This window comes from Apis mellifera, linkage group LG4, assembly GCF_003254395.2.
Source record: "Apis mellifera strain DH4 linkage group LG4, Amel_HAv3.1, whole genome shotgun sequence".
NCBI lineage: Eukaryota > Metazoa > Arthropoda > Insecta > Hymenoptera > Apidae > Apis > Apis mellifera.
Window position 1 is genome coordinate 11,051,958 of NC_037641.1, and position 25,195 is coordinate 11,077,152.

The 25,195-nt window shown below is 34.1% G+C and overlaps 4 protein-coding genes across 7 annotated transcripts; 2 read left to right on the forward strand and 2 right to left on the reverse strand.

Moving 5' to 3' along the window:
- Window positions 1-2,827: 2,827 nt before the first annotated feature.
- On the reverse strand, window positions 2,828-3,729 carry LOC100576964. Its single transcript, XM_003250948.4, has 2 exons — window positions 3,431-3,729; window positions 2,828-3,190 (listed from the first exon to the last, which is right to left on the reverse strand). The coding sequence occupies exons 1-2, from the start codon at window positions 3,725-3,727 to the stop codon at window positions 2,912-2,914; spliced, it is 576 nt and encodes a 191-aa protein (XP_003250996.1). The 5' UTR covers window positions 3,728-3,729; the 3' UTR covers window positions 2,828-2,911.
- A 4,149-nt stretch (window positions 3,730-7,878) lies between these two features.
- On the forward strand, window positions 7,879-11,491 carry LOC725962 (EF-hand calcium-binding domain-containing protein 11). The gene is made up of 6 exons (XM_016911722.2): window positions 7,879-8,068; window positions 8,221-8,355; window positions 10,774-10,836; window positions 10,894-10,989; window positions 11,054-11,189; window positions 11,255-11,491. Exons 2-6 carry the CDS (start codon window positions 8,353-8,355, stop codon window positions 11,431-11,433), a joined length of 477 nt encoding a protein of 158 aa, XP_016767211.1. The 5' UTR covers window positions 7,879-8,068; window positions 8,221-8,352; the 3' UTR covers window positions 11,434-11,491.
- LOC725993 (multidrug resistance-associated protein 7) lies at window positions 11,388-18,432 on the reverse strand. Of its 2 annotated transcripts, XM_001121775.5 has the most exons (17): window positions 18,275-18,432; window positions 17,853-18,002; window positions 17,032-17,775; window positions 16,572-16,829; window positions 16,223-16,496; window positions 15,916-16,139; window positions 15,579-15,816; window positions 15,238-15,506; window positions 14,937-15,167; window positions 14,662-14,873; window positions 13,676-14,531; window positions 13,372-13,598; window positions 12,778-13,284; window positions 12,518-12,709; window positions 12,189-12,432; window positions 11,972-12,111; window positions 11,388-11,908 (listed from the first exon to the last, which is right to left on the reverse strand). In XM_001121775.5, the coding sequence occupies exons 2-17, from the start codon at window positions 17,991-17,993 to the stop codon at window positions 11,788-11,790; spliced, it is 4,878 nt and encodes a 1,625-aa protein (XP_001121775.2). In that variant the 5' UTR covers window positions 17,994-18,002; window positions 18,275-18,432; the 3' UTR covers window positions 11,388-11,787. The 2 variants fall into 2 exon arrangements, with proteins under 2 accessions (XP_001121775.2, XP_016767210.2); XM_016911721.2 differs by lacking the exon at window positions 18,275-18,432 and having other exon boundaries at window positions 17,853-18,104.
- A 3-nt stretch (window positions 18,433-18,435) lies between these two features.
- LOC408796 (vacuolar protein sorting-associated protein 35) lies at window positions 18,436-24,537 on the forward strand. 3 transcript variants are annotated; one of them, XM_392327.6, is made up of 13 exons: window positions 18,436-19,520; window positions 19,598-19,760; window positions 20,906-21,104; window positions 21,204-21,327; window positions 21,407-21,602; window positions 21,664-21,858; window positions 21,926-22,009; window positions 22,094-22,330; window positions 22,559-22,707; window positions 22,782-23,268; window positions 23,366-23,785; window positions 23,891-24,034; window positions 24,094-24,537. In XM_392327.6, exons 1-13 carry the CDS (start codon window positions 18,649-18,651, stop codon window positions 24,271-24,273), a joined length of 3,450 nt encoding a protein of 1,149 aa, XP_392327.4. In that variant the 5' UTR covers window positions 18,436-18,648; the 3' UTR covers window positions 24,274-24,537. The 3 variants fall into 3 exon arrangements, with proteins under 3 accessions (XP_392327.4, XP_006567316.1, XP_006567317.1); XM_006567253.2 differs by lacking the exons at window positions 18,436-19,520; window positions 19,598-19,760 and adding an exon at window positions 20,197-20,293 and having other exon boundaries at window positions 20,885-21,104; XM_006567254.3 differs by lacking the exons at window positions 18,436-19,520; window positions 19,598-19,760 and adding an exon at window positions 20,209-20,293.
- Window positions 24,538-25,195: the final 658 nt, after the last annotated feature.

The window sequence follows — 25,195 nt, forward strand, 5'->3', positions numbered from 1 at the left end:
TTACAAATCCCGCGGCCCGTCCCGCCGCGTCATTTCCCTTAGACGATTATTATTATTCCTGGAATATTTCGTATTTCAACGAGCTCACGTTTCAAACTCAGTTCACAACGAGTCTCGTCCAATCTATTTGATCATCGTTTAATGAGAGGAACCGATTCCCGCTCGATCGAAGAACACCCTGTTCCCTTGTTCTTTCACAAAGCCACGCGTTCCTCACGCGTCTTTAACCGCGTGATTATCGCGCGTTTGTCACGACGCGTGGCGCTAATATCGCGCGCTCGGCCTCCACGCACGTTGGCAGCCTTTGATGCGCGGCAGGAATTCACGGCATTTGATCTGAATTAGTACACGCTTCTCCAACACGGTATGCGTATACCATCCAATTTCTCTTGGCTGCCATTCAACGCGCTTTCAACCGCGTGGATAAGTGCGTCGCGATAAACTTCAATTAGCGATATCAACCTTGACGATCGCGTTGTTAATTTATCGCGTCGACGCGTGCGGCGCTGTTGTCGCTCGCTGCTCTCCGCTGATCGTTCCGTTCGACGAAACGTTTCGTTTCCACAAAATAACGATGATAATAATGAACGAAACGAGGGGATAAGAAGAGAGAGAGTCATCGTTTGTATTTGAGATCGAAAAGTGGCAAATGGTAGCAAGCTAGGTTAATGGTGTGGTATCGAGCAATGACGTTGAACTAATTTATTGAGGTTAAAGCCTCACCTTGTCCATCTATCGTTTCGAAACGCAACGTAAACAACGGTCGAGTCGAGATTGTTGGATCGATTACTTTTACAACTCGATATATCGCGGATATTACTGTATATACCGTGTAATACCAACCCCTTTAACTCGCGAGACTCGCGTCCTGTCCATGGCTCATACAAATCTTTCCCCGGGGTACTTTATCTCAAAGAAGGCATCGCTCACTAGTCACGGGAAGTGGCTCTCGCAATCTTTTCCTTGAATGCCGGTCGCGAGTCCGCTCGACATTCACAGGATATTAAATGAAAACATTGGACGGTTTTTCTAGTCGGCGGAACTGCTACCTAATATTTGCCAAGAACGATATCGCAAAGGAACCATCAGCAGACACGCTTCTCTTCCTTTCTCTTTTTCCCTTTTCCTTTTCTTTCTCTTTCTCTTTTCTCTTTCCTTTCTTTCTTTCTTTCCCCGCTTGCTTACTCTCCAGCTCCCCAGGCCGAGGAATACCCAGTTCCACCGAAAGGGAGGGGGGAGAGGCCTAACTTATACCTCCCGGTTAAACGTAAAAATCTCTGGAGAGAGAGGGAGAGAGAGAGACTAGAGAAAAAAAGATCCGAAAGGAAGGAGGCACGGGAAATCGCATAAGACCGAGATACGCCTTAAAATAATCTTGCCATTTCGCTGGTACGCGCCGCATAATGCGGCACAGACAGCCACGGTACACTCGGCTCGAGCCGAATAAACCGAGAGATGAGCAGATTTTATCGCTATCAATTTACAATACGGCCCTACACCGGCCGCGCCACGACAGGTTTTACGGTCCTGTTCTGGTCAACTAACGCAAAACGGATCTTATCGACCGTACCTCCCGATTGTTTGCTCAAATAGAGAGCCAATTTTATGGTTTATACATTGCCGCGAGCTATGAAATGAAATGTTTTCATTTCCCTCGAATTAACGAAACATCCTGGACCCCTTTGGCTTTTTTTTTATTTATTTATTTGTTTGTTTTCTTCCTTTCTTTTTTCCTTTTTTTTTTACCCCTTCACCTCCTCCTCCTCCTCCTCCTCTTCTCTCTCCTTTTGTAATATTTTTCCGCTTTTGTTTTCGCTACTCGAAAAGCGTCGATTGGAAATTTTACGCGCAACAGATTAGCACGAGTCTGTCCCCCGCAAACGATCAAAGGGTCGAAACAATGGACAACGCGGAAGCGTACATATGCGTACATACATATATGCGTGCGTGTGTGCGTATTCGATCGAAATTTTATAATAGTCGGTACATCGGTCCATTTATCGACCGAAATGTTTTTTCGAGCGAATTCGTCCGTTCGCGGGGAAGAGGGACGAGCATGGAGCATGCAGCGAACGATGATCCGGCAAAACCATCATCGCATTTACGTATCGAATATCAAGACTCATCATCGGCAATCAACGCGCAACAAAATAGAACGATGTGGAGATTGGATCGATGGAGATGGAGATGGATAAACAACGAAACTCGTTACCCTGATTTATACGATCCGTAACGTAACGTTTCCATTGTTTCGCGTGCGAACATTGTATAATAAATCCGAATGAATATAAACTGGCCCGTTACGACATTGAATGCTGCACGGATCGAATACGTAAGGATTCGTTCGACGAATCCTCCGTTCTCTCGAACGTTTTCTTTGACGAACTTCGTTAATTATTTTCGCACTTCGGAAGCATGGCTACGAAAGTTTTCCTGTAAGTTGTCGAGTGGCTCGGTGCCACTCGGAAGAAGAGTGGGGGGGATAGGAAGATTATCAATGTTAACGATGCCATTCTCGATGGCGAGATATGGCGTCGTACGCCATACGAGTCTACGGGAGAGTGAAAGCACCGCGTATGTTGCCACGTGGGTTACCTGTAATTAAATCGACCGACCTCTCCCCCTCCCCCCCTCGACTAGACTCTTACCCGTTTATTAATTAACGCGTTACGTTACGAAATTATTACCATGCGATAAAAACCGTCTGGGGATGGGAGGAGGGGGTGGTATCGCGACGTTTTGTTCGGCGGTTATATATTTTCGATCGAAAATCTGGAAAATTGTAATTAATCATCGATGGTTAAATCCGGTACATGGTGGTTGTGTTTATTGCAAACGGCGCTTACACCATTCTAAAAGGTACACATGGAATTTTTCTCGACGGAGTGCAAACTCGAATGAAATTATAATTTTAATAATTTTCGCAATAATTGATATCCCTTCTCCTCGACGATTTGTTGGTGCACGTGTGGAGGGTGGGTGACTTGCTGGCGCAGAAAGTGACCGAGGACATGGATTGGGATGATCCAGTACGGTTGCAAACGTCTAAAAGTTTCTCGATCGATCCCTGTATTATCGGCTTAAAGCCGCCGATAGCGCACGCGCTTCGAAGAATCGCCTTCTGGATCGCCTTCTCGGCCTCTTTCCGCTCGTTCTTCATGTATTCGATCTCTTTCCGCAATTGATACACCTACGAACAGGTAATATTTCATCGAGATTCGCGAGGGGAGAATCGCGAATCGAGCCGATTGACTGATTTCGTTCCGATCCAAAAAATTCTGACCGAGCAACGAAAAAATCGTGGCTGGGTTGATTTCACGCGGAGTCGAGATTTCTTTTTTTTTTTTCTTTCTTTGCACGAATTCGACGAGCGAACGAATCCTGGAAAATCAGCCAAACGGTCGATGGACGGTCGAAAATCATATCTCACTTCGCATTCCAACTTTTGAATACGATTGCTCTCGCATTTCGGGCATCCTATAGTCGAAATTTTACGCTCCCTCTCCGGACACGTTTTCGGCATACATTTCGACAATTGTTTCGACACGCAGGCCGACACTTGCGGATATTTCACTTGAGATCGTTTCGAGGAGGGGATCTCCTGCCTTGCTAATTTTTTAGCTTCTGGACACGTCACCCGCCTTCCATTTTTTTGAGAACACGGTACATTTCGTATATATTTTCTAATCACTTGCTTTTGCGGGCATGATATTAATTGGGTTGGCATCGCCTTCCGTCGTTTCTATATGTCTACAAAAATTTTCAAATTTAATTTTGATACATGATTTCAAAGTTTGATCGGTCGAAGATTGAAGTCCATCGCGTGAATATGTCCCCTGTCGATAATTCGATGTGTCGCTCTCTCGAATCGTGTCAACGTCATGTTGATCCCCCCTTTATATGTAGAATTTTGTGTATGTACAGAAATGCGAATGTCCACGGAGAACGAAGATCTTTCTCATTTCTTGGTGTCCTTCTTCTTCGAGCTTTTCAACAATTTCATACGTATTTTCTTCTTGGCCTTCGCCCCATCGTCCGATACGTTCTTCGATCTCGATGCTGGGACAACATCCTCGTCCTCATCGTCATTCTCCGGCTTTTGCAAAGAAACACGCTTGCTCGTTTCAGGTTGCAGGCCGCGATTTAACGAAGGGAATTCACTGGCGACGCGCGTCGCGCCACTGAAAGCCGCCAGCCGGCTCTCGTATCCGATACTGTCGCGTTTCAATTTCGAATTCTCGTTCTCCAATCTAGCGATCTCTTTCTCCAGTTGCGCCATGCGTTTGTCCTTCTCGTTGATCTTCTTGATCTTCCTGTAGATCTTGCTGTTCCCCGTGGACATCGCCGGAAACGGTGTGGAATGAACGAGCCGGTGATTAAAATTGTTGTTGATGCCGGTGAGATCTGAGATCGATTACATTTTTCATGGCGGAAAAAGGTGTCGCCACCTGGCGCACCTTGGGGGGAAAAAACAATGAAAAATCCTCCAACGTGGCGAACGCCTGCTTGAAAGTCGTCTTTTATTGCGTTGCCAACCATGCCAAACTTCCATCCGAAATCAAATCCGTTTTAACTCTCGTAAATACACGTCACGCGTATTAAATATACACATTAAACGATATCACGCTTTTCGCGATATTGCGAAAGCGCGTTTTATTTTCCCCCTCGACGCGTATCCGCTCCTCGCGGATCCACCGGTGGCGAAGATGGAAAGAATGGGAGGTTGGTGTTCGTCGAAGGGGCAAATCCCTCATCTTCCGTCTGAATCGTCCGACTAAATGAAACGGGTCCTTCCTCCCTCTCCCTCGAAAACGTCGCAATATTTTTAACGCGACCCCGTGATAATAATAATAATAATAATAATAATAATAATATCTCGTTCACAAGCGAGAGACGGGAGAGAAATCGGTACTTTCCTCCCCGGATCTTTATTCCATTAAAAAAAGACCCGGCAGCTCTTTATATTTCCGAGCGGAAACTCCAGCCAGCCAGCCAGCCAGCCAGCCAGCTAGACAGATTCCGCTTTCCTCCCAATTCTTCTCACACTCTTCTCTTCCCTTCTGGTCGTTACTCCTTTTTTATCCGGATACCGTAACGACCTGTTGCCGTTACCGATATTGAGGATGCTTTAATGCAGACCTCGGCCGCATTAACGGCTCGAAATATCGTGGCGAGATTCAATTCGGAGAAAATAATTCGCGACTACCTTTAAATATTTATTAAAAGCAAAGCCGAGCCGAGTGGACGGATCCGGTTTTTCTTTTTTCTTTTTTTCTTTTCTACTTCCCTCGACCGTGAACTCGAGCACTCCTGAGCCTAGGTAAATAAATTTCCTCCGAATTCCGTTTATCGAATTTCTCGTCACACTCCCCCCTCCCCCTTGTTCAATTCCAACAACCCTTTGCAACAACACGACAGGAGCAGCAGCAGCGGGACGGTTGGGTTCGCCTTTCCTTATTGCCCGATCACCGATGCGTGTCGCGGTCCACGAAGGCTCGTCCTACTTTGTGGACACACATGGTAGACAGAGCGAAATTTATTTAACTCAATTAAGGAGGCCCGTCGAGAATGTTCGAGTGGCTGCACAGCCAATTGAAAGTTACACGTGTTTTTGTCAGCTCTCGTTTAACGGGAAAGCTTGAGGAGAAGAGGCGAGGTGAAACCAGATACGCCACAGTCGAGGCAGGAGTGATTAAAAAGAAGAGGAAGAAGGAGAGCGAACGAGGGAGGGAGGGTGTGTGCGTGCGTGTGTGTGCTCTGCAGTAAACGAGTAAATGTCCGCTCGAATAAGAAAACCCTCCCTCCCCCATCGACGACGAAGAAACCACCGAACGCGTCTCCTCTGTATATATATATATATATATATATATATATATATATATATATATATATATCTCGAGGAAGCGGATATACTGTTTCGAGATCGTCGCGTGAGAAGATCGATCGACTTTTCCCCTGCTTTTAATTAGTGACCCGTTAGGTAAAGGGATAACATTGTGCCGGGGTGAGAGTAATCAATTCGGGAAACGAGGCTTGGCGTGGTTTTACGAGCGCATAAAGGCTCGTAAATGAGGGACGAAACGTTCGAGAGGAGACGTAAAGGGATACGAGGTTTCGCCCGAACTTTCGAAATAATAATATATTAATGTGGGTCTTTCCATCTCTCAAAAAAATTTTGATTTTTTTCGATTCGATTCACGAACGAACGATCATTAAATTTTACGTATCGCGTAACGGGTTTTTCTATCAATTGATCCTACGGAAATCCAATTATTGCCGCATTTGCCACGATACGAATTGGACTTGGAGCGCTCGGGAGTTGCATCTATTTCGCATCAAGTGGAAGCCAATTTTGCAGTCCATGGCAATTGCGATCCCCTCCCCCTCTCGGGAGTTCGATAGCTCTCGGTTAAATTATTATAATGTCGAGTGAACAAAGCATAACTCGCCGGAAATTCTATGCTAATGAATTACGAAATCGAATCTCCTATCGAGTACGATAACGTTTGCCGCGGCAAATATTACTTTTGGCCTCCCTATTTAATTACCTTTGTTATCATAACGCGAATAATGTACTCCCTCGCGTTTCGAGGAAATTTTCATTGAACGTTGTAAGCGAGATTCTTTGATTGGTAATGGAGATGTTTAAAGAAAGAAAGAAAAAAAGAAAAAGAAAGAAAGAAAGAAAGAAAGAAAGGGGAAAAAAGAAAAAAAAATAACGTTGCTAAGATAGAGTCTTGACGGTAAGAGAGCGTTGTTGATATCCAGCTCCATCCTCTTCCGTACAACTCGTCAATTACGGAACACGTAATGAATGAGCGCCTTCATAATTCGCGAAAAAAACTTATCTCCTCGCCCCTTTAACGCATCAACGGGTGCCGTCAACAGGCGCCCGTACGCTTGGCTTAGCTCGGGACGTAGTAATGATTCTACGGAACAGAAGTAAATGTAGAAGACCCGCCACCTTCGTGTCTCCGCTATTTCTCGTCGCGACAGACCGTATAATGCGAGCACGACCGTGTCGCGACACAGAGAAAAAGAGAGAGAGAGAGAGAGCGAGCACGCGTATAGAATGTGTTTCACCGAAACCTCGTCTCGACGATCCTTGACTGAAATTCAGAAGTTGCGTTTTCTTCTCCTTTTTCCTCCCTATCGTTTCTTTCCCATTTCTGGTTTCCTCTTTCTTTCTTTCTTTTTTTCTTTCTTTTTTTTTCTCTTTTTCCCCCCTTCTTATTTTGCAAACATATAATAGTACTTACGCAGCAAACGATAAGGGTTTTATGCGTGAAAATATAACGCGAAGAAGGTGGGAGGTATATATACTTCCTCCCCCTCCTCCTCGGCCGTATTCACATTCAGAGACACGAACGTTATTAAAGATGCTTGTCGCGAGCGAAACCGAATCCCGGCTTAATGGATTCAACGCCGAAGGATCTCATTTATCCAACCGATGTGTAAGTGCGTGTTTTGATGGCGAACGGACGATACAGCGCACGATACGATACGTATAGAAGAAGGAGCAAAATTTCAGGGCGTTGCAAAAGTTTCTCCCGGGGGAGGAGCCCAATACGGGCGAGCTAGACTTCGTATCGTAATCCATGGACGTTTTGCCAGGAGGAGCGTGCGTACGCGGCCGCGTAATATTCCAAACGCGTTTATACTATATGCGTGCAATATGCAAGAACGTTCTCACGCATCTCTATATACCCTACGAACCTTCCCATTGCATCGTGCACTAATCACGGTAAAAGCCGTAGCTCGCGCCCGTTATATCCGTTATCCGGCTGTGTCTTGCCTTACTTAATGGAAATATGAGAGGCGTTACACTCGTCTGGTGACACGTCTATCCCGTTTTTTTTATTTCTAGTAATACCGCGGGGACATTGTTCTACAAACACGGCCACCGTTGTAGCAACGCGCCACACCGCGTCGACGTCTCCCGACTCGTCGTCTCGCGCCACCTTCGCCGCAGCCTATCCCAAATTGTATTCCCAAAAGTCGTACGCGACATGACCGACCAAGAGGGGCCAACGGTGCGATCGACAACCGATTCTCCTCGCCTATAATGGTGAAAAAACATATATCATCTATCGATCTGTCTAAACTTATCGGATATTTCCGCGCTAAAAATCTTTGTCACGATCCTGATTGTCGAGAGCGCGAATGATGCCAAAGCCAATTAAACGTGTGACGATCCTATGTCGTTTCAATTTTGCACAGCAATCGAGCGAATGTTTTCGAGGATTCGAGTACAGCTAGTCGCGTCCACCTGTGAGCAGTAGAGGGCAAATTGTGATTTATGCGGCCAACATGTTGCCGACTGACGAAAGAGAATTGTGGACGTAATGAGTTATGGTGAGTTGCGGCTTAATGCAAATATATGGTCCGTTGCCGTGTAATCAGCCAGTCGGTTGACATCCCGCGCGTGTGTCCACGACGGAAGAGAGCGCGTTTCAAATGTGTTCTGCGATCACGCTTTTTCTTTTCCTTCTTCTTTTTTCTCTCTCTCTATTCTTCTCCGTGCGAGAAATCGTTCGACGGAGGCGCATATACCCGATCGTCGGCCGCATTTCCGTTCCTTAATGTTCGTCGGCAATCACCGTCGCCTACCTACTTTTATCCATCCCGGGATCCCTCCATTCAAACAACATTGGCATATTTTCCGCGTAACTTCAAGGGTAAAGACCTAGGCGCCCCCTCGCTACTACATACTACAGAGAGTGCGCCTTATTGACGGCAACCCGTAGAGATCAAACACGAGGCGCCATGGTTACCGTGTTATTAATTCACAGATAATTTTCTCCACGCCTATTAGACGACGTTTATATTCTTACATTGATTAAATATTCGACAGACTGCGAATGACGCATGGAACACGCGTATCCTAAATTACACATTGATGTATTAAAGCATGCAGTTGGTAGACGTGATATGTAACGCGCATATATTTTTACGTTCGATTTATGACACGCGCATCTCCCCGCAAACTCGAAAAAACGCCTCGACGATTCGATAACAAAACCCGAACTAGTTTTCGAAGGGCGGCCGCGCAGTCTCCTCGATAGCAAGGGTTAGTCTAGGGCTGTGCGCTCGTTGAAACCAACCCTTGATAGGTGCACTTTTAGGGTAGCCCCCTACGCTAGTGACTGTGCTTCAAGCCTCGAGTACCCACCGAGACGCGCAAGAGCGAAGGGCTATTGCGTGTACCGACTGTGTCACGAGACGAGCCACATCCAAGATGAAATTTCAAATATGTACTATATGCTTTTATAATCCTTTTTTTTTTCTTTCTTTTCTTTAAGGAAAATCCGTTCACGCGAATTCTCGAGAAATTTCCACTTGATTAAACGCGGCAATCGCAAACGCGTTCAACTTAAATACTCGGTTGAAATTCTTTTATCGAACGGTCGAAACGGAAAGGAGTTTTTAGACAGGAAATCAGGTCAAAGGAACAGAAGATATATTTTTTTCATTCGGACGTTTTTCCCCGTACGGAAGCTATAAATTCGTTTCAATATTATTTCAATTCGGCACGGAGCCATGCACAAACGCGGTGCAAACTCTCGCTTTATGGTTGAAATATCCATACCGCAAATTTATTCTTTATGAGCCTTTATGACTGAAATATAAACGTTCCTCGCGTACGCACTACTTTATATATGGGCTGTCGAAGAGTATCGGCCAATGACACAACGCCACCCGTAAGGCTCGGCCTTTCAGCCGAGAATTGCCTATGCTTTTGCGCCGGAAGCACACATGTTTCAAAGGCGGTTCCTCCACAAAGGGCGGGGAAAAAACAGGGCCGCGACCGCCACGCTGGATTCCCATCTGTGACGGCAGCGTCGCCCTCGGAATCGCGGCGAGACGAAGAATTAGACGAAAATTACTTAATTCGTCGCTCTCGAAAGAGGGCGAACGAACTTTGAACTTTTGAATCGCGAGAGAAGGAAGCCGCGGTTTTTCGACAAAAGAGCATCTATCGATTCAGCATCGATCATCGGATTCGATTTCTCTCTTTACGAAGCCGCTTCGTAAATCCAATCCAATTCTGAACGATGCTGTTACACGTAAGAACACGTTTTTATCCTTAAAATTATCTCCATCTTGTTTCTTTGCGAAAGGAAGAATCCGGGAAATAAAAATTTTGTCGAATCATCGCCGATGTCGCAGTTTGTAAAAAAAGTGATGATAGGCGATCGTGCTAAACGCGCTACATCATTAACGCCATATATAAAAATGCTTCTGCAGTCCCTGTGCAGCCAGTTTTGCACGTTTCATCGAGCCGTGCGCGCGTGAAAAATAATAGCGTTCCGCCGCGGTGTACGCACACGCGGGGGAGGAAAAGGAGGGAAGGGAAAGGAATGAACGAGTTTAAATGACGGGGTAATTAAAAAACGGAACGTGAAATCAGGCGGGGTTACAGCTCATTAGTTTTCAGCGGCGGAGAACGATGACAGAGGCCGCGAAAATGCCGGTTGAATGCCGGATATAGCAGACGCGTTATGTCATCGGGCGCAACACGGCCGCGTGTACGTGTCCCGCGGCGGCGTTAATTGGCTCCGTGATGAATATTACAAAATACCGGCGGCTGAAAGGAGAATCACCGCTTTAATTACGACATAATGCGTGTCGGTCGAGCTTCTCCCGCGTGGAGCACGGGATACGCTTCCTTCTCACTCGCGTTACGCGACTACCGGCAACACCTTTCAACCGCTTTCATCAAATCGCTTAATATGGAAGTCGTTCAAGAAACTTCTCCCCTCCCCCTTCTAGTGGGATACGTTCAGGAGGAAGGACGAGATGCTGCCCAATTGTTTCGAGGATCGCGCGAAAATGGTAAAATCAAAGCACAGTGAAACGAGAGGTTTGCGAAAAAATTTTGAAAAATTGTAGGCTTTTCACTACGCCGATGCGGAGAAAAAGGGATTCTTGAGCAAACGGGAATATAAGATAGCGATGACGGCTGTTTTTGGATGCCGTCCGGAAAAAGTAAAATTTTATTTTTTAAAAGGTTAATTTTTCCCCCCCGAGAACGATTTATACCGATTTTCAGACGGAAGTGAAACAAGTGTTTCAATCTACCGATAAAATCTCATTCGAGGAGTTTAAGTTATGCGTGTCCAAGAAAAGTAATGCTGATGATTCGCACGTTGACGCGGAAGTGTTATTCACTTTATTGGATAAGGATTGTAGGTATCGATTATTATTTAAAAAAAAAAAATTTTTAAACGGTATTAAAAATGTTTCGTTGCAGATAAAGGATATTTAGTATTGGACGATTTCTATTCTGCAAGCAAATATGTGAATTTGAAAGTGTCAGTGACGGTGTGGCAAACGATATTCAAGGAATTAGATCGTTATAAAAAAGGATATATCGATTTCGACGAATTTTTACGTATATTACCTACAATAAGTTACAATGAGGTAGTCTGATTTAATACAAAGCTTAGACGTAATAAACGAATCAAATAAATTTCATATTTTATCACAATCTCATAAAACGTTTACTAAATTAATACATTGTTTATATCATCCTTATAGATTAAGATACAGTATTCTCATACGATCGTATGAAAATAATTATAATTTATAAGACAAAATGCAGATTTCTTAATGCATATTTCGTAATACCGCGTTTCATTATATATATATAAATATATATACAGTAAAAATAACTAATACTATGATATATTATAAAACTATATACTTATAAAAAATTTATCGCGTAAAAAAAAAATAAATATTTTAATCGGAAGATATATATATATATATACATAATCACGATTTTCATTCGTTATCTGAAAATTCTTGACTTAGAACCAAATGATAAAAATAGGAATCGATATTCTGAATCAATAAATTTGGTTCTTCGAATTCTAGAACTTCTCCATCTCCCATCACAAGAACTCTAAATGAAAAGAGTACATATTAAACATACTTATTTTGATTATAAATCGTAAAACTAACGTACCTATCACAATACATAATCGTTCTTATTCTATGTGCTATAGTCAATACTGTAGCAGTTTGGAAAGAAGATTTTATTGTCGCTTGAATGAATTTGTCTGTTTCTTGATCAACGTTTGCCGTTGCTTCATCGATACAGACTATCTACAAGAAAAAATTAATAATTGAAAATAATGCAAAATGTAGAATTTATTTTGTAATTGAAAAAAATTGATGAATACTTTAGCATTATGTAAAATTGCTCTAACCAAGCAGAACAATTGTCTTTGACCCGCGCTAAGATTACTACCATTTTCATCCAAACTAGCACCAAGCCCTCCTAATCGATAAACTAACGAATGAATTTTGCATTTCTCCAATGCTTTATATATGAGCAAATCAGGATACTGATTTAATGGATCAAGATTTTCTCGAATCGTACCCGAAAATAAAAATGGATTTTGAGGTATAATAGCCAATCGAGATCTGAAACCATTTGATTCCTTATTTCTAATTGCTGATAAGCAGATATTTTAAATCAAAATAATTAATTTAACATATCAGAAAATACCTTATTGCATTTAATTGTAAACTTTGTATATTCACATTATCGATTAATATGCTTCCAGAATTTATTTCCGTTAATCTAAATAATGAATTAAATAAAGAACTTTTTCCTGCACCTGTACGTCCAACAATTCCAATTTTTTCTGCAGGTCTTGTAACGAATGATACACTATTTAGAGATGGCACTAAATGCTCTCTAAAAGATTTAAAGATTGATTACAATACTGAATAATAGATTTCAATTAATTGCGTGTAATTAATTACCTGTATTTTAAAACAACATCCCTGAATTCAATTACACCCTGACTTGGCCAAGCATATGGTGGATTATCACCTTTTATAGTTTCTATAGGAACATTTTCTAAATATTGTTTTACACGTTCAACCGCAATCATTTCTCTTTCAGTTTCAGTAAATGCATTTACCACACCAGATAATAATCCAGTCACAGATAATGTGTAAGTAATAACGAGACCTATTAATCCAGGATCCGCAATGTTATATTGATGTTGTAAAACTGCTATATTGCTCACTCCCGCTAAAAGTGCCACTCCAATGAGTTGTAATCTTAATGCAAGCCATTGACTGACAGCAAATGATGCAAATTGTGTTTTTTGACTGATTTCTAGCAAAAGTTCATTTTCTTGTTTAAAACGAGCTACAGTTCGAAAAGCTCTAATAGTAGATAATCCATATAAAGTTTCATTAAAATTTGCATATAACGGTGAAAGTGCAGCACTAGATAGACGTTTCAACTCTCTTGATGTTAATCTGAAAAATGTTATTAAAGTAATATTATTAAAGTACATATTTTGAGACATGTATATATATATATATATATATATTCAATCAACATACCTATAATGATTTTGAATCCAATGATAAACTGGTATCAATGGTGCTAATACCAAAAGTATCCACGGTAATCCATAAGCTATAATAATAATTGTGGCAATCAAACCAAATAATTGAGCAAATAAAATATTAGCGATAAAGGGAAGACTATCATCAATTGTGTATATATCGGATGAAAATCTGTTTAGAATTCTACCAAATGGTTGTATGTCAAAAAATACAGCTTTAGCCTAAAAAAAAAATATTCTGTAAATTTTATTTTGATATTTTTTATTGTTATCAAATATTTTTTGTAAAATATATTTACTCGCACTATAATCTTTAAAAGCTGTTTGTGTATAGAAATTGCTGCTTGAATTCCGCCATATGCAAACATAAATGCTCTCATTAATGTGAATAATGTATTAAAGACAGCCAAAACTGTATATACAGTTAGATAATAATTAGTACTCATATTATAATCATCAAAAAAATATTCTAATCGCAAAGTTTTTGTGCTATCTGTGATATTAGTTACAGTTGTATTGGCATGAGTAACCCAATAAGATAGCCATAAATCCGTGACATTTTTCGAACTTTGCATTAAGAACATCGAAAGAATTATTGAAATTGCTAAATAGTAACCTATTGCTTTTATATAACAATTATATACTCCAAATCGTACTTTGCCTTTTTCTTTATATTCTTCATCAAGTAAAGGATCTCTTTCATCTTTATTTGCTTGATACATTTCTTTTGGTAAATCACTTATAGAAATGGTATTTAATTCAGATTCTATAGAATCTGAAGATAATAAATAATCTTCTAAATCAGATAAAACTTCACTTGGTTTACCCTGATTGATGATTTTGCCTTTTGACATTTCTATTACTAAATTTGCATACATTAAATATCGAGTCTGATGAGTACATAATAATCTTGTTTTAGTATTTAATAAACCCAGAATAACGTGTTTAAATATATAACTAGCAACTTTTGGATCTAAAGTCGCCAAAACATCATCTAATAAATAAATGTCTTTGTCGGCATATATAGCACGCGCTAAAGAAATTCTTGTCTTTTGACCACCACTCAATGTGTTTCCCGCTTCTCCAATCAATGTTAAATCTTTTTTAGGCAGAGAATTTAAATCAGCACTCAGAGCACATGCTTTTAAAATATTCCTGTTATATATAATATATAATAATGTTATACATATATATATAATTTTGTTTAAAATATATATTTATATATATATATATATATATATATATATATTTCATACACACATATATTACATAATTCAATACTTACTTATATCTATTATAATCATAAGATTTTCCAAAAAGAATGTTGTCTCGAATTGTACCACGTTGTAACCATGGATTTTGTTTTACATATGCAAAACCTTTTTCAATATCATTTACTCCTATTGTACCATGAACTTTAATTATTTCACCTAAAATACCATTTAAAAGTAATGATTTTCCACTACCTACTTCTCCCATAATACCAACCAAGTGTCCCTAAAATAAAATATATAATTTATAACATTTAATATTGTTAAAAAGCTAATTATTTTTTATTACCTTTGGAATTGAAATATTAATATCATATAGATTAAAAATATCATTATTTTCAAAACTGATAGTTTTTTTAGATTCTGAACTACCAGATGGGCTTAAAACACCTTTAGGTACATTAAGACCATTTTGTTCTATATTTGAATTTGAGTTTATACTAAATATTACATTTTGAAGCATTAAATCTATTCCAGATGGGGATTCTGAATAATATGATGACATGTCTGCATCTGGTAACTGTATTAAGTTGAATTAATTTAATACTTTTCAATAATTTTTAAAATCATAAAATAGAATTTTAACTTACATCTAACATTCTCTGAATTCTCTTAAGTGATACCCAAGCTTCTGTAAGACCATTCAAAACCCATGGAAATGCATTTAATGGAGCTATTAGCATATTTAATAATGCCATACTAGTAAATACTGTCTTTGCATCGAGTTTATTTCCAAGAAGTACATATGTAGCAAATGTTAATATAGAAATTAAGACAGGTGTTGTTGCCCAAAAGTAAACACATAAAGCATCAAGATATTTTCTACCACGCAAATATTTAATTTCATTTTCACGTAATTCTGATCAAAAATATAAAAATATAAAAAAATGAATAATCAAAAATATATTTATATTTTTCAAAGTATACTAACTTGATATATTTCGCAAAAAGTGATCTTCCCACACATTTAATTTAATAGTAGTTATTCCACGTAATATTTCTCCTATAAGTCTAACCCTTTGATCTTTACATTCCATTAATTTTGTACTAAATTTTCCAATTTGATTTGCTATTACTTTATTTATAGGTATAAGTACTATTGCAAAAATAATTCCAGCTAGAAATGAAACTCCTATTTGCTTATTCAAAAGATACAATGTTATAATTAACTGAAAAATACACAAATATAAAACATGAATATAAAATATAAAAATATAAAAAATATGAACAGCTTTTTAATGTTAAAATATAATATAATAAAGAATCACCTGTAATGGTATACTCCAAAATGCATGAAAACTTGCACAACTATTAACAACCCTATCATTATCTGTAGTCATAAAATTAACAATTTCACCAAAATTAAATTGTTGCTTAAGTTGCACATTTGAAGAATGTAAAATTTTTCTATATAACAATGTTACAACAGTAGAACGAATTTTTAAACCAACTACAGACATCCAAAATGTGAAATGAGTATTACAAAATGCTCCTAAATAAAGTAAAAATTATTATAAAAAGATTTCAACAAATATTAAAAATCATGACAAATTGTTAGTACTTGTTAGTACTTACCTATTAAAGCACTTACAAATATTAATGATGCATATAGATATCCATACATAATAGGTTCATTTTTATCTTCAATAAAACCAATTAATTTATTTAGTAATAATGGTCCCATAAATGAAGTGGAGTCAGCAATAAATTTTAATATTCCAACAGAATAAAACTCCCAACCAAAACATTTATGTAATAATTTAAATAAAGTTATTTTGTTTGTAATTATATGAACATGTGTTCCTAATGTTGATTCAGAATTTTCCAATGTATTAGTTGTATCATCAGCCTACAATATATTATTATATATTATAGAATATATTATTATGGATTTAAAAATTATTATTTTCATTCTTATATTTACCATATTTTGCAAATGCTTATTAATCTTCTGATTAATTGTATTAGTGCTAATATATTCTGGTAAGTCAAATAAATCATCTGAATGATTTAATAAGCCATGAACACCCTTTTCCATTAATGAATTTACCCAATGAAATATAAGCTTAGAAGTTGCAGTTGCATCCTCCATAGCAGTCCCAAGATATATTGGGTCCTGTTCTTCAGGAAACCTTACATACGAAGAATTAGGACTACTCAATAATGCAGTCCGTTCTCCTATCTATAAACATATTTTTCACTGACTTATGATATCTGTGTTTACTTAATAATTCATGATTTTAGATATCATAGTCAATTTAGTAATGTAGCAAATATATATTTAGTAACAGATGTTTGAAATCTCTTATACTGATAAGCAATTGGAAAATACTAATTATGATGATAATATTATGAACTAGTATAGTATATATTTTATGACTTACTTCATTATATTGAGATGATCTCATGTCTCGTAGACTATTGTGACCTGGTATCAGTGTTAAAGCATAAAGTATTAGTAGAGTGACTACAATAATACTAAATCCCAATGATAAATTTGGTAAAACATCATTTTGAGGATTATATTTGATATGACTTCTTAACAGCAATGAAGAAATAACAATTAATAGAAGTATTAATGCCCGAATTGAAACAGGACCACGTGGATTAAAATCTCTTCCTTTTTTTAAGCTTAATATAAAACAAAGATGAACAACCCATGCTAATCCCTCAGTACCTGCCACAAGATAATCAATAGGCTTGGCAGATGTTACTTTATTTTTGATTGTAGTAAATATTGGGTTGTACTCTTGTGCAGTAGTAATAACAGAAGATTGCGTTGTATTTTGAATACTGTTCTTTGGAAAAAGAATTGATTTTGCAATATCAATAGTATGATTCCATTCATCTTGAATTTGATGTAAGATATTTGAACTATTCATAGATAATAATTCTGGTTTTTTAGTTGAAGTCATAATATATTTCTGTATAGAATTATCGCTTGATGGATCAAGAACAGTATTAGTAACAATAATATATGCTCTGAGTATAGGAAGAATTACAAGGCATATTGTAATTATAATTCTTAAATTTATAAAATAATTAGAGCCATAATGACGTATAGAATATACATTTCTTTTTCCACAGTGATAAGCAGAAATTATAGCAATACAGGTTAAAACTGGAATCTGAAAAATATAAAATAAAAAGCATAATAATAAATATTCATATATATATATATATAAGTTTTTTGATATTGAATTACCTGAAGACAAAGTTGTTGAAAACAAACATCAAGATCATGTGTATTTGTATTTAAAGGTTTAATACCTCCATGATATCCACATAATTCTGTCCAATTCCATTTCCACATTTGTTCATCATTATTAATCAACCAATTATCCATCTTTTAAATCTACAAATAATCTCAGAATAAAAGAAACAATATGTAGCAACTTCTTAAAATAAGATAGAAATTTTGTTTTATTATCTCATAATAAGATAAGAGTATGAAATTTATGTTACACTTATTTAACATATTATTTAGTGCAATAATTATTATTTTACGAAATTTTTATCTATTATTTCAAATATAATATTTATTTGAAGAAAAATAAAATAATAAATGAAAGACATCCACAATAAATAACAGATTTGTCATAATATAAATATACTATAAGTACTTACTCATAAATATATATTTTAATTTATAGAACAATATATGTACACATACATGCATATGTATATATATGTATGTATTATATATAAATGTGTCTTAATATTTGTCACAGATTTCGATATATCATGTTTCAAATAGATAGGTTTACGTATCAACGCAAACTTATTGGTTAGGTTTTTGATGACAGTACCGATGACGCATGTTGTGTAAATTGTATAAGATTCATTAATTTAATAATAAAAACAAAAATATTGTATTAAAAATATTTTATATATTATTAATAAGTGCTGAGTTATAATATGTAAGATAACATTAATAAAAAAATTAATTATATTGATTTAATTATGCTGAGATTGTAATTATAAAATAAAATTTGGTTAACATGAATAAGAAAAAAGATGTACAAAATTATACATCAGAAATGATTGAAGATGATAAAAATAAAATTAGTGATAGGCAACTAATTGTTTCTAGTGAACAGGATAAAAATTTAGAAGAAGAATTATTGCGTTATGTAGCAAAGAGTAAGGCAATTTTTAAAAGTCAACAAAAAAATGATCCAGATTTAACTTTTGAAGAAAAATTAACAATTGCTCGTAATATTCTTCAAAAAAGTAATTGTTTATTTTTGTCTAAATTTGGTCATTATATGAAAAAAGAACATTTAAAATTATTTGAAAAAAGTAAAGATGAAGATTATGAAGTTGCTTATCATTTTAACAGATTACAAAGATATTTTAATAATTCAACAAGACAAACAGATGTTAGAAATAGAAGATATCAAGCATTAAAAACTTTAATAGAAGAAGGAGAATATTTTAGTGAATCTGAAATGATGAAAAGAAATCCATTGTTATATGAACATTTAATTGGACAATATATGACTGAAAAACAAAAGAAAATTAGAGATAATATAGATACTAAAAATATTACTTTTGTAAATTTATTGATGGAAAATATTGAAAGGGATAATTTAAAGAAAAAACAGAAATTACAAGAGGAAGAAGAACAAAATGTACTAGAAGAAAATGATTCAGATGAAGAGCAAATAGATATATGTGCTTCAAAGAATAATGAAAAAGAAGAATATTGGGGTAAAACATCTAATTTCAAAAATATAGTACAGCATAAAAATGAAACATTAAAAAATTTTCATTGTATTTCAAAGACAGAAAAACAAATACTTAAACAAGAGTTTGTAACAAACATGTATCAAAATTTTTTGGATGGAAAAGATACAGATTTTGATTATAGGTATTTATAAACATTTAATTTCATTAATGAAATAGTCTTTTATTATTTATATACGCATATATTTTATTTTTTTCTAGCACTGTTGATGATAATGAAACATATGATAATATAGATTTAAAAACCCAGGATGAAGAAGATAAATATTTTGATTCAGAATCACCTGAAACTATAAGACCAACTGAAGATCCAAATGAAATTGAAAGTGAGGATGAACTGGATATATATATGAAATCATTGAAGGTTAATTGATATTTCACAATTTATGATCAGTTCATATTAAAAGTTCTGATTCATAAATAGATTATTTATTCAATAGGAACAGGTTTCTACAGATAAACTCAAGCTTGGATAATCTTATATGTGACGAATACTCTCAGATGTAGTCTTATACATGTATATTAATTTAGACGCAATATTTATAAATAAAAATATATAAAAATTTAAATATCTATTTATTTTTTAAAATTAAAAACATAAGAAGTATATCAAAATAATATAAGTAAATTTTAAATATTCAATTTAGTGTAAATAAATTATTTCAATATTTATGATAAAATATATATTGATGTAGATTAATAATAAAAAAAATATATGTAATATATTTTTTAATAAAATTAATTTTTTTGTTGGAATAATATTATTTTCTCTGTTTAATATATATATAATAAGTATATATATAATAATCCGTAATCGTATAGAGTGCGTCATTTTCAACGGTGGGTGTTTCAAGTGCAGGAAACAAGTGTTTAGTTTTTTAAAAGAAAAAGAAAATGGTAAATATAAAATTAATTTCAAAAAGCATGTTAAACCCTTGCTTATAAAAAAAATTAATTGTACGCCAAATGAATTAAACAGAAATTTAAAGAATTATTCTTACCAAATTATTTCAATATCATGAAGGTTAATTTGTCGTAAAAATTTTAATGTTTATGTTTAACAATTCAATGAATATTTAAAGTTAATTTAACATTTCCTTTATTTTTTTCCAAATATAAAAAAAAAGATTTAATAATACTTTTTTTTTATTCAGTCACATTTTATAATAAAATTATAACCTTTAATTTTAATTTAAAACGTAATGTATTCAATATTATATTAAGAATTGAAAATTATAATATATCAAAAATATTTTAATTGCAAAATCTATTTATTACATTTAATACATTTTAACATGAATGGACTTTTTGCTTTTTGCATAATTTATGTAATATTTTTCTTTTATAAATATTAATTAGTTAGTTTATAATTGTAATATGAAGTAGAATAGTTTCTCTTTGCTTCTTTTTTTATCATGAAAGCATAAAATAGTGCATGCTTGCATTGAGTGGCTTACCTAGCATGGTACTACCTGGTGTTCCTGGTAGGTATCTTTATTTTTCTCACAGCCAATGACACCTGCTATAACTGGAGTTGAAGAACAAGAAAAACTACTTGAGGATGCAATTGGTGTAGTCAAAGTGCAAGCTTTTCAAATGAAACATTGTCTGGATAAATCCAAATTAATGGATGCATTAAAACATGCATCTACGATGTTAGGAGAACTTAGAACTTCTCTTTTAAGTCCAAAGAGTTATTATGAATTATGTATCCTTAATTTAAAAAAAAAAACTATGTAGGTTTCATAAAATATTTTTAATAATTTTTTTTATAATAAATTTTATTTTTTCTTACATATAATTTTAGATATGGCAATTACTGATGAATTAAGACATTTAGAACTTTATTTATTAGATGAATTTCAAAAAGGAAGAAAAGTTACAGATTTATATGAATTAGTACAATATGTTGGAAATATTGTACCTAGATTGTAAGTTTATTATAGATATATCATGGTAATATATCATGATAATATATTTTTCTTGTAATATTTAATATTGTTTTTTTAGATATTTACTCATCACAGTAGGATTAGTATATATCAAAACAACACCTGGCTTAAAAAGGGATCTACTAAGAGATTTAGTAGAAATGTGTAGAGGTGTTCAACATCCTTTAAGAGGTCTTTTCTTAAGAAATTATTTATTACAATGTACTCGTAATATTTTACCAGATGTTGCTGAAGAAGATGATGAAGATGGAAATGTATGTTTAGAAATGAACAATATATAAAAAGATCAAGTTTATACTTTGTATTTTTTTTTAGGTCCGTGATAGTATAGACTTTGTCTTAATGAATTTCGCAGAAATGAATAAATTATGGGTACGCATGCAACATCAAGGTCATACTAGAGACAGAGAAAGAAGAGAAAGAGAAAGAGAAGAACTTAGAATTTTAGTAGGAACTAATCTTGTACGACTAAGTCAATTGGAATCAGTTACTTTAGAGAAATATAAAAAGGTTACTTTTAATATATTTAGTTTATTAAAATTTTGCAAAATAATTACTTAATAACAATCATTTTTAGCTTGTCTTACCAGGAATTTTAGAACAAGTGGTCAGTTGCAGAGATGCAATTGCTCAGGAATATCTTATGGAATGCATAATTCAAGTAAATGAAAAATAAATTTTTAAATTTATAAATATTTAAAATTGTAATAAAAGAAATGATTATTAATAATATTCATATTTTTAGGTTTTTCCTGATGAATTTCATCTACAAACATTAAATGCATTTTTAAAGTCTTGTGCTGAATTACAAAATGGTGTGAATGTAAAAAACATAATTATTTCATTAATAGATCGTCTTGCAGCATTTAGTCAAAGATCAGATGGTGTGGGAGGGCCAGGAAGTCCTAATCAAGTACCAGGAATTCCACAGGATGTAAAACTTTTTGATGTTTTCAGTGATCAAATAGCTATAATTATACAAGTTAGTATGATTTATAAAAAAAAAAAAAAAGAATTTATATTATTAATTCAATTTTATTTAATTTATTTCTATGATGATCAGATACTGCACAAATTTGATAATAATGTGATTGATACTTATTAATATTCAATATCTTTACTTATATAGTTTAAGTCTGAAAATTTTTCTTTATAATTATTAAATTTTTAATTATTTTTTATTGTTATTATATTTGATTATTTTTTATAGACAAGACAAGACATGCCTCCAGAAGATATAGTTTCTCTTCAAGTGGCTCTTATTAATTTAGCACATAAGTGTTATCCTGACAGAGTAAACTATGTGGATAAAGTTTTATTAACGACTGTTCAAATATTCCAAAAACAGAATGTTGATAAGTATGTATAATATAATATGAAGTATAAGTTTTTATATATAGATAAATATATAATAAATTTAATAAATTTTCTAGACTTGAGTATAATAGTGCTGTATCAAGAGAGTTAGTGAGATTAATGAAAATTCCAATAGATAATTATAAAAACATATTAACTGCTTTAAAACTTGAACATTTTGCTCCATTACTTGATTATTTTGATTATGAAGGCAGAAAGTTGTTAGCTATTTATATAATAACAAATATTTTAGAAAATGAGACTTTAATACCAACTCTAGAACAAGTAGATGCAGTTCTTTCTATGGTATCTCCATTAGTACAAGATCAATTAGATCAACCAAATATAGAAGAAGATCCTGAAGATTTTGCAGAAGAACAAGGTCTTCTTGGTAGACTGATTCATCACTTTAAGTCAGAAACAGCTGATCAGCAATACATGATATTAAGTGCTGCTAGAAAACATTTTAGTGCAGGTGGAAATAAAAGAATAAAATATACTTTACCACCAATTGTTTTTCAGGCTTATCAACTAGCTTATACATATAAAGGATTGAAGGATCAAGTTAGTTGTTATTAATTTCTTGTTATAACTTATACAAATTATTAATTTCTTGTTATAACTTGCAAAGAATAGACTCTGTTATTTTTCTTTGTTATAGGATGAAATGTGGCAAAAAAAATGTCAAAAAATCTTTCAATTTTGTCATGCAACTATTACAGCTTTAATGAAGGCTGAACTGGCTGAATTACCATTGAGATTATTTCTACAAGGTGCAATAGCAATAGGTGAAATTCGTTTCGATAATTTTGAGATGGTTGCTTATGAATTTATGAGTCAAGCATTTTCAATATATGAAGATGAAATAAGCGATTCTAAGGCACAATTAGCAGCTATTACATTAATCATTGCAACATTCGAACAAATGAGTTGTTTTTGTGAAGAAAATGCGGAACCAATACGCAACCAATGTGTTTTATATGCTAGTAAATTATTAAGAAAACCAGACCAATGTAGAGGTATCGCTACTTGCTCTCATATATTTTGGTCAGGAAAATCATTAGCAACTGGCGGAAAAGAGGTGAATGTTATTCCTTTTTTTTTTCTTTTATTTACATATCATTATATATATATATTATAATAAAATTATTTAAAAATATCTTAATTTACATATTTTTTTACTAAGATGCAAAATGGATATAAAGTATTGGATTGTTTGAGAAAAGGTATTAGAATAGCAAGTCAATGTATGGATACTTCAGTTCAAGTACAACTTTATGTGGAATTATTAAATCATTATATATATTTCTATGAAAAAGGCAATACTATGGTAAGAATTATATTTCTATTAATATATATATATATATTCATTTTTTTTTTTTTTTTTAGTTTACTGTTGATATTATAAATCAAGTAATAGCAAAAATTAAAGAAGAACTTCCGAATTTAGAAGTTAGCGAAGAAACAGAACAAATTCAAAAACATTTAGCTAACACACTAGAACATTTAAGGAATAGAATGGAATCTCCAGAAGCTGATGGTGTATCGTATCAAGGACTTGTCCTCTAATGTAATTATTGTAAACAACAATTTTGTACATAAAGCAATCGCCAATTATTTTACGAAATGAATATAGATTTTAAAAAAACGCTTATTAGATATAAATTATCATAATTTAAATCATATCAATTTACATGTAAAATTAAATTGTTAATAATGATGTATTATATTATTTGTTAATAATTCGTAAAATATAATTTTTATATTTGTTTTGACGGAAATTGTATTAATATTGTTGATTTTTTAATTCAAAAATTAAAAAATATAATTCAATATCTAAATGTTTCAATTTCACTACATTTAATGAGAAATAGTGGAAGTAGAATAGAGATGAAGAGAAAAAATAAAAATTCGGGAATCAATACCATTTCTAGAGATATTATACATGAAAAAAAATATTATAGAGAAAATAATTAAAAAAAAAGACCAGAGATAAAGAAAAATATTAAAATTAATGCCATTTCTAAATTGAGTCAAGCATGTATATATAAATAAGTTTTTAAATTGTCAAATACATAAAGTATTGAAATGAACATGAAAAAAAGACAGTAGGAAAAGTAGAAAGAATTAATCAGCGTCATCTTTTGAATACTTTTAAAAAGATGTTTTTTTTATATAAAATTTATTCAAGTAATGGCGCTATTCTTCAATTCTTTACCTTACTTTTAAAGAGATGTCTTTGGTATTTAAAAGATGGCGCTGATTTCCCAATTTTTACGTTATCTCTATTCTTTTTTTCCTCTTTTTGTGTATATTTTTTCTACAAAATTTATACACTCAATAAATAATTTCGATATCTAATTAATTTTGTTTTCTTTGTGAAATCTACTAATTAAAAATCTTAACAGAAATTATTTAATTAAATTTTCGTATGCAAGTATATATATATACACATATATCTATCTTTATATATCTTATGTATATTTTATAT

Coding starts and splice junctions, on each gene's coding strand:
- LOC100576964 (XM_003250948.4), bottom strand. CDS start 3,727: ATGCCAACCCAATTAATATCATGCCCGCAAAAGCAAGTGATTAGAAAA. Junction 3,191..3,430: donor TTCAAAAGTTGGAATGCGAA/GTGAGATATGAT, acceptor ACCTGTTCGTAG/GTGTATCAATTGCGGAAAGA.
- LOC725993 (XM_001121775.5), bottom strand. CDS start 17,993: ATGGATAATTGGTTGATTAATAATGATGAACAAATGTGGAAATGGAAT. Junction 15,817..15,915: donor TTTGGAGTATACCATTACAG/GTGATTCTTTAT, acceptor TGTATTTTTCAG/TTAATTATAACATTGTATCT. Junction 11,909..11,971: donor ACGATTATGTATTGTGATAG/GTACGTTAGTTT, acceptor CTTTTCATTTAG/AGTTCTTGTGATGGGAGATG.
- LOC408796 (XM_392327.6), top strand. CDS start 18,649: ATGAATAAGAAAAAAGATGTACAAAATTATACATCAGAAATGATTGAA. Junction 21,105..21,203: donor AAAGAGTTATTATGAATTAT/GTATCCTTAATT, acceptor ATATAATTTTAG/ATATGGCAATTACTGATGAA. Junction 23,269..23,365: donor ATAAAGGATTGAAGGATCAA/GTTAGTTGTTAT, acceptor TCTTTGTTATAG/GATGAAATGTGGCAAAAAAA.
- LOC725962 (XM_016911722.2), top strand. Junction 10,990..11,053: donor TTGGATGCCGTCCGGAAAAA/GTAAAATTTTAT, acceptor ACCGATTTTCAG/ACGGAAGTGAAACAAGTGTT. Junction 11,190..11,254: donor CACTTTATTGGATAAGGATT/GTAGGTATCGAT, acceptor GTTTCGTTGCAG/ATAAAGGATATTTAGTATTG.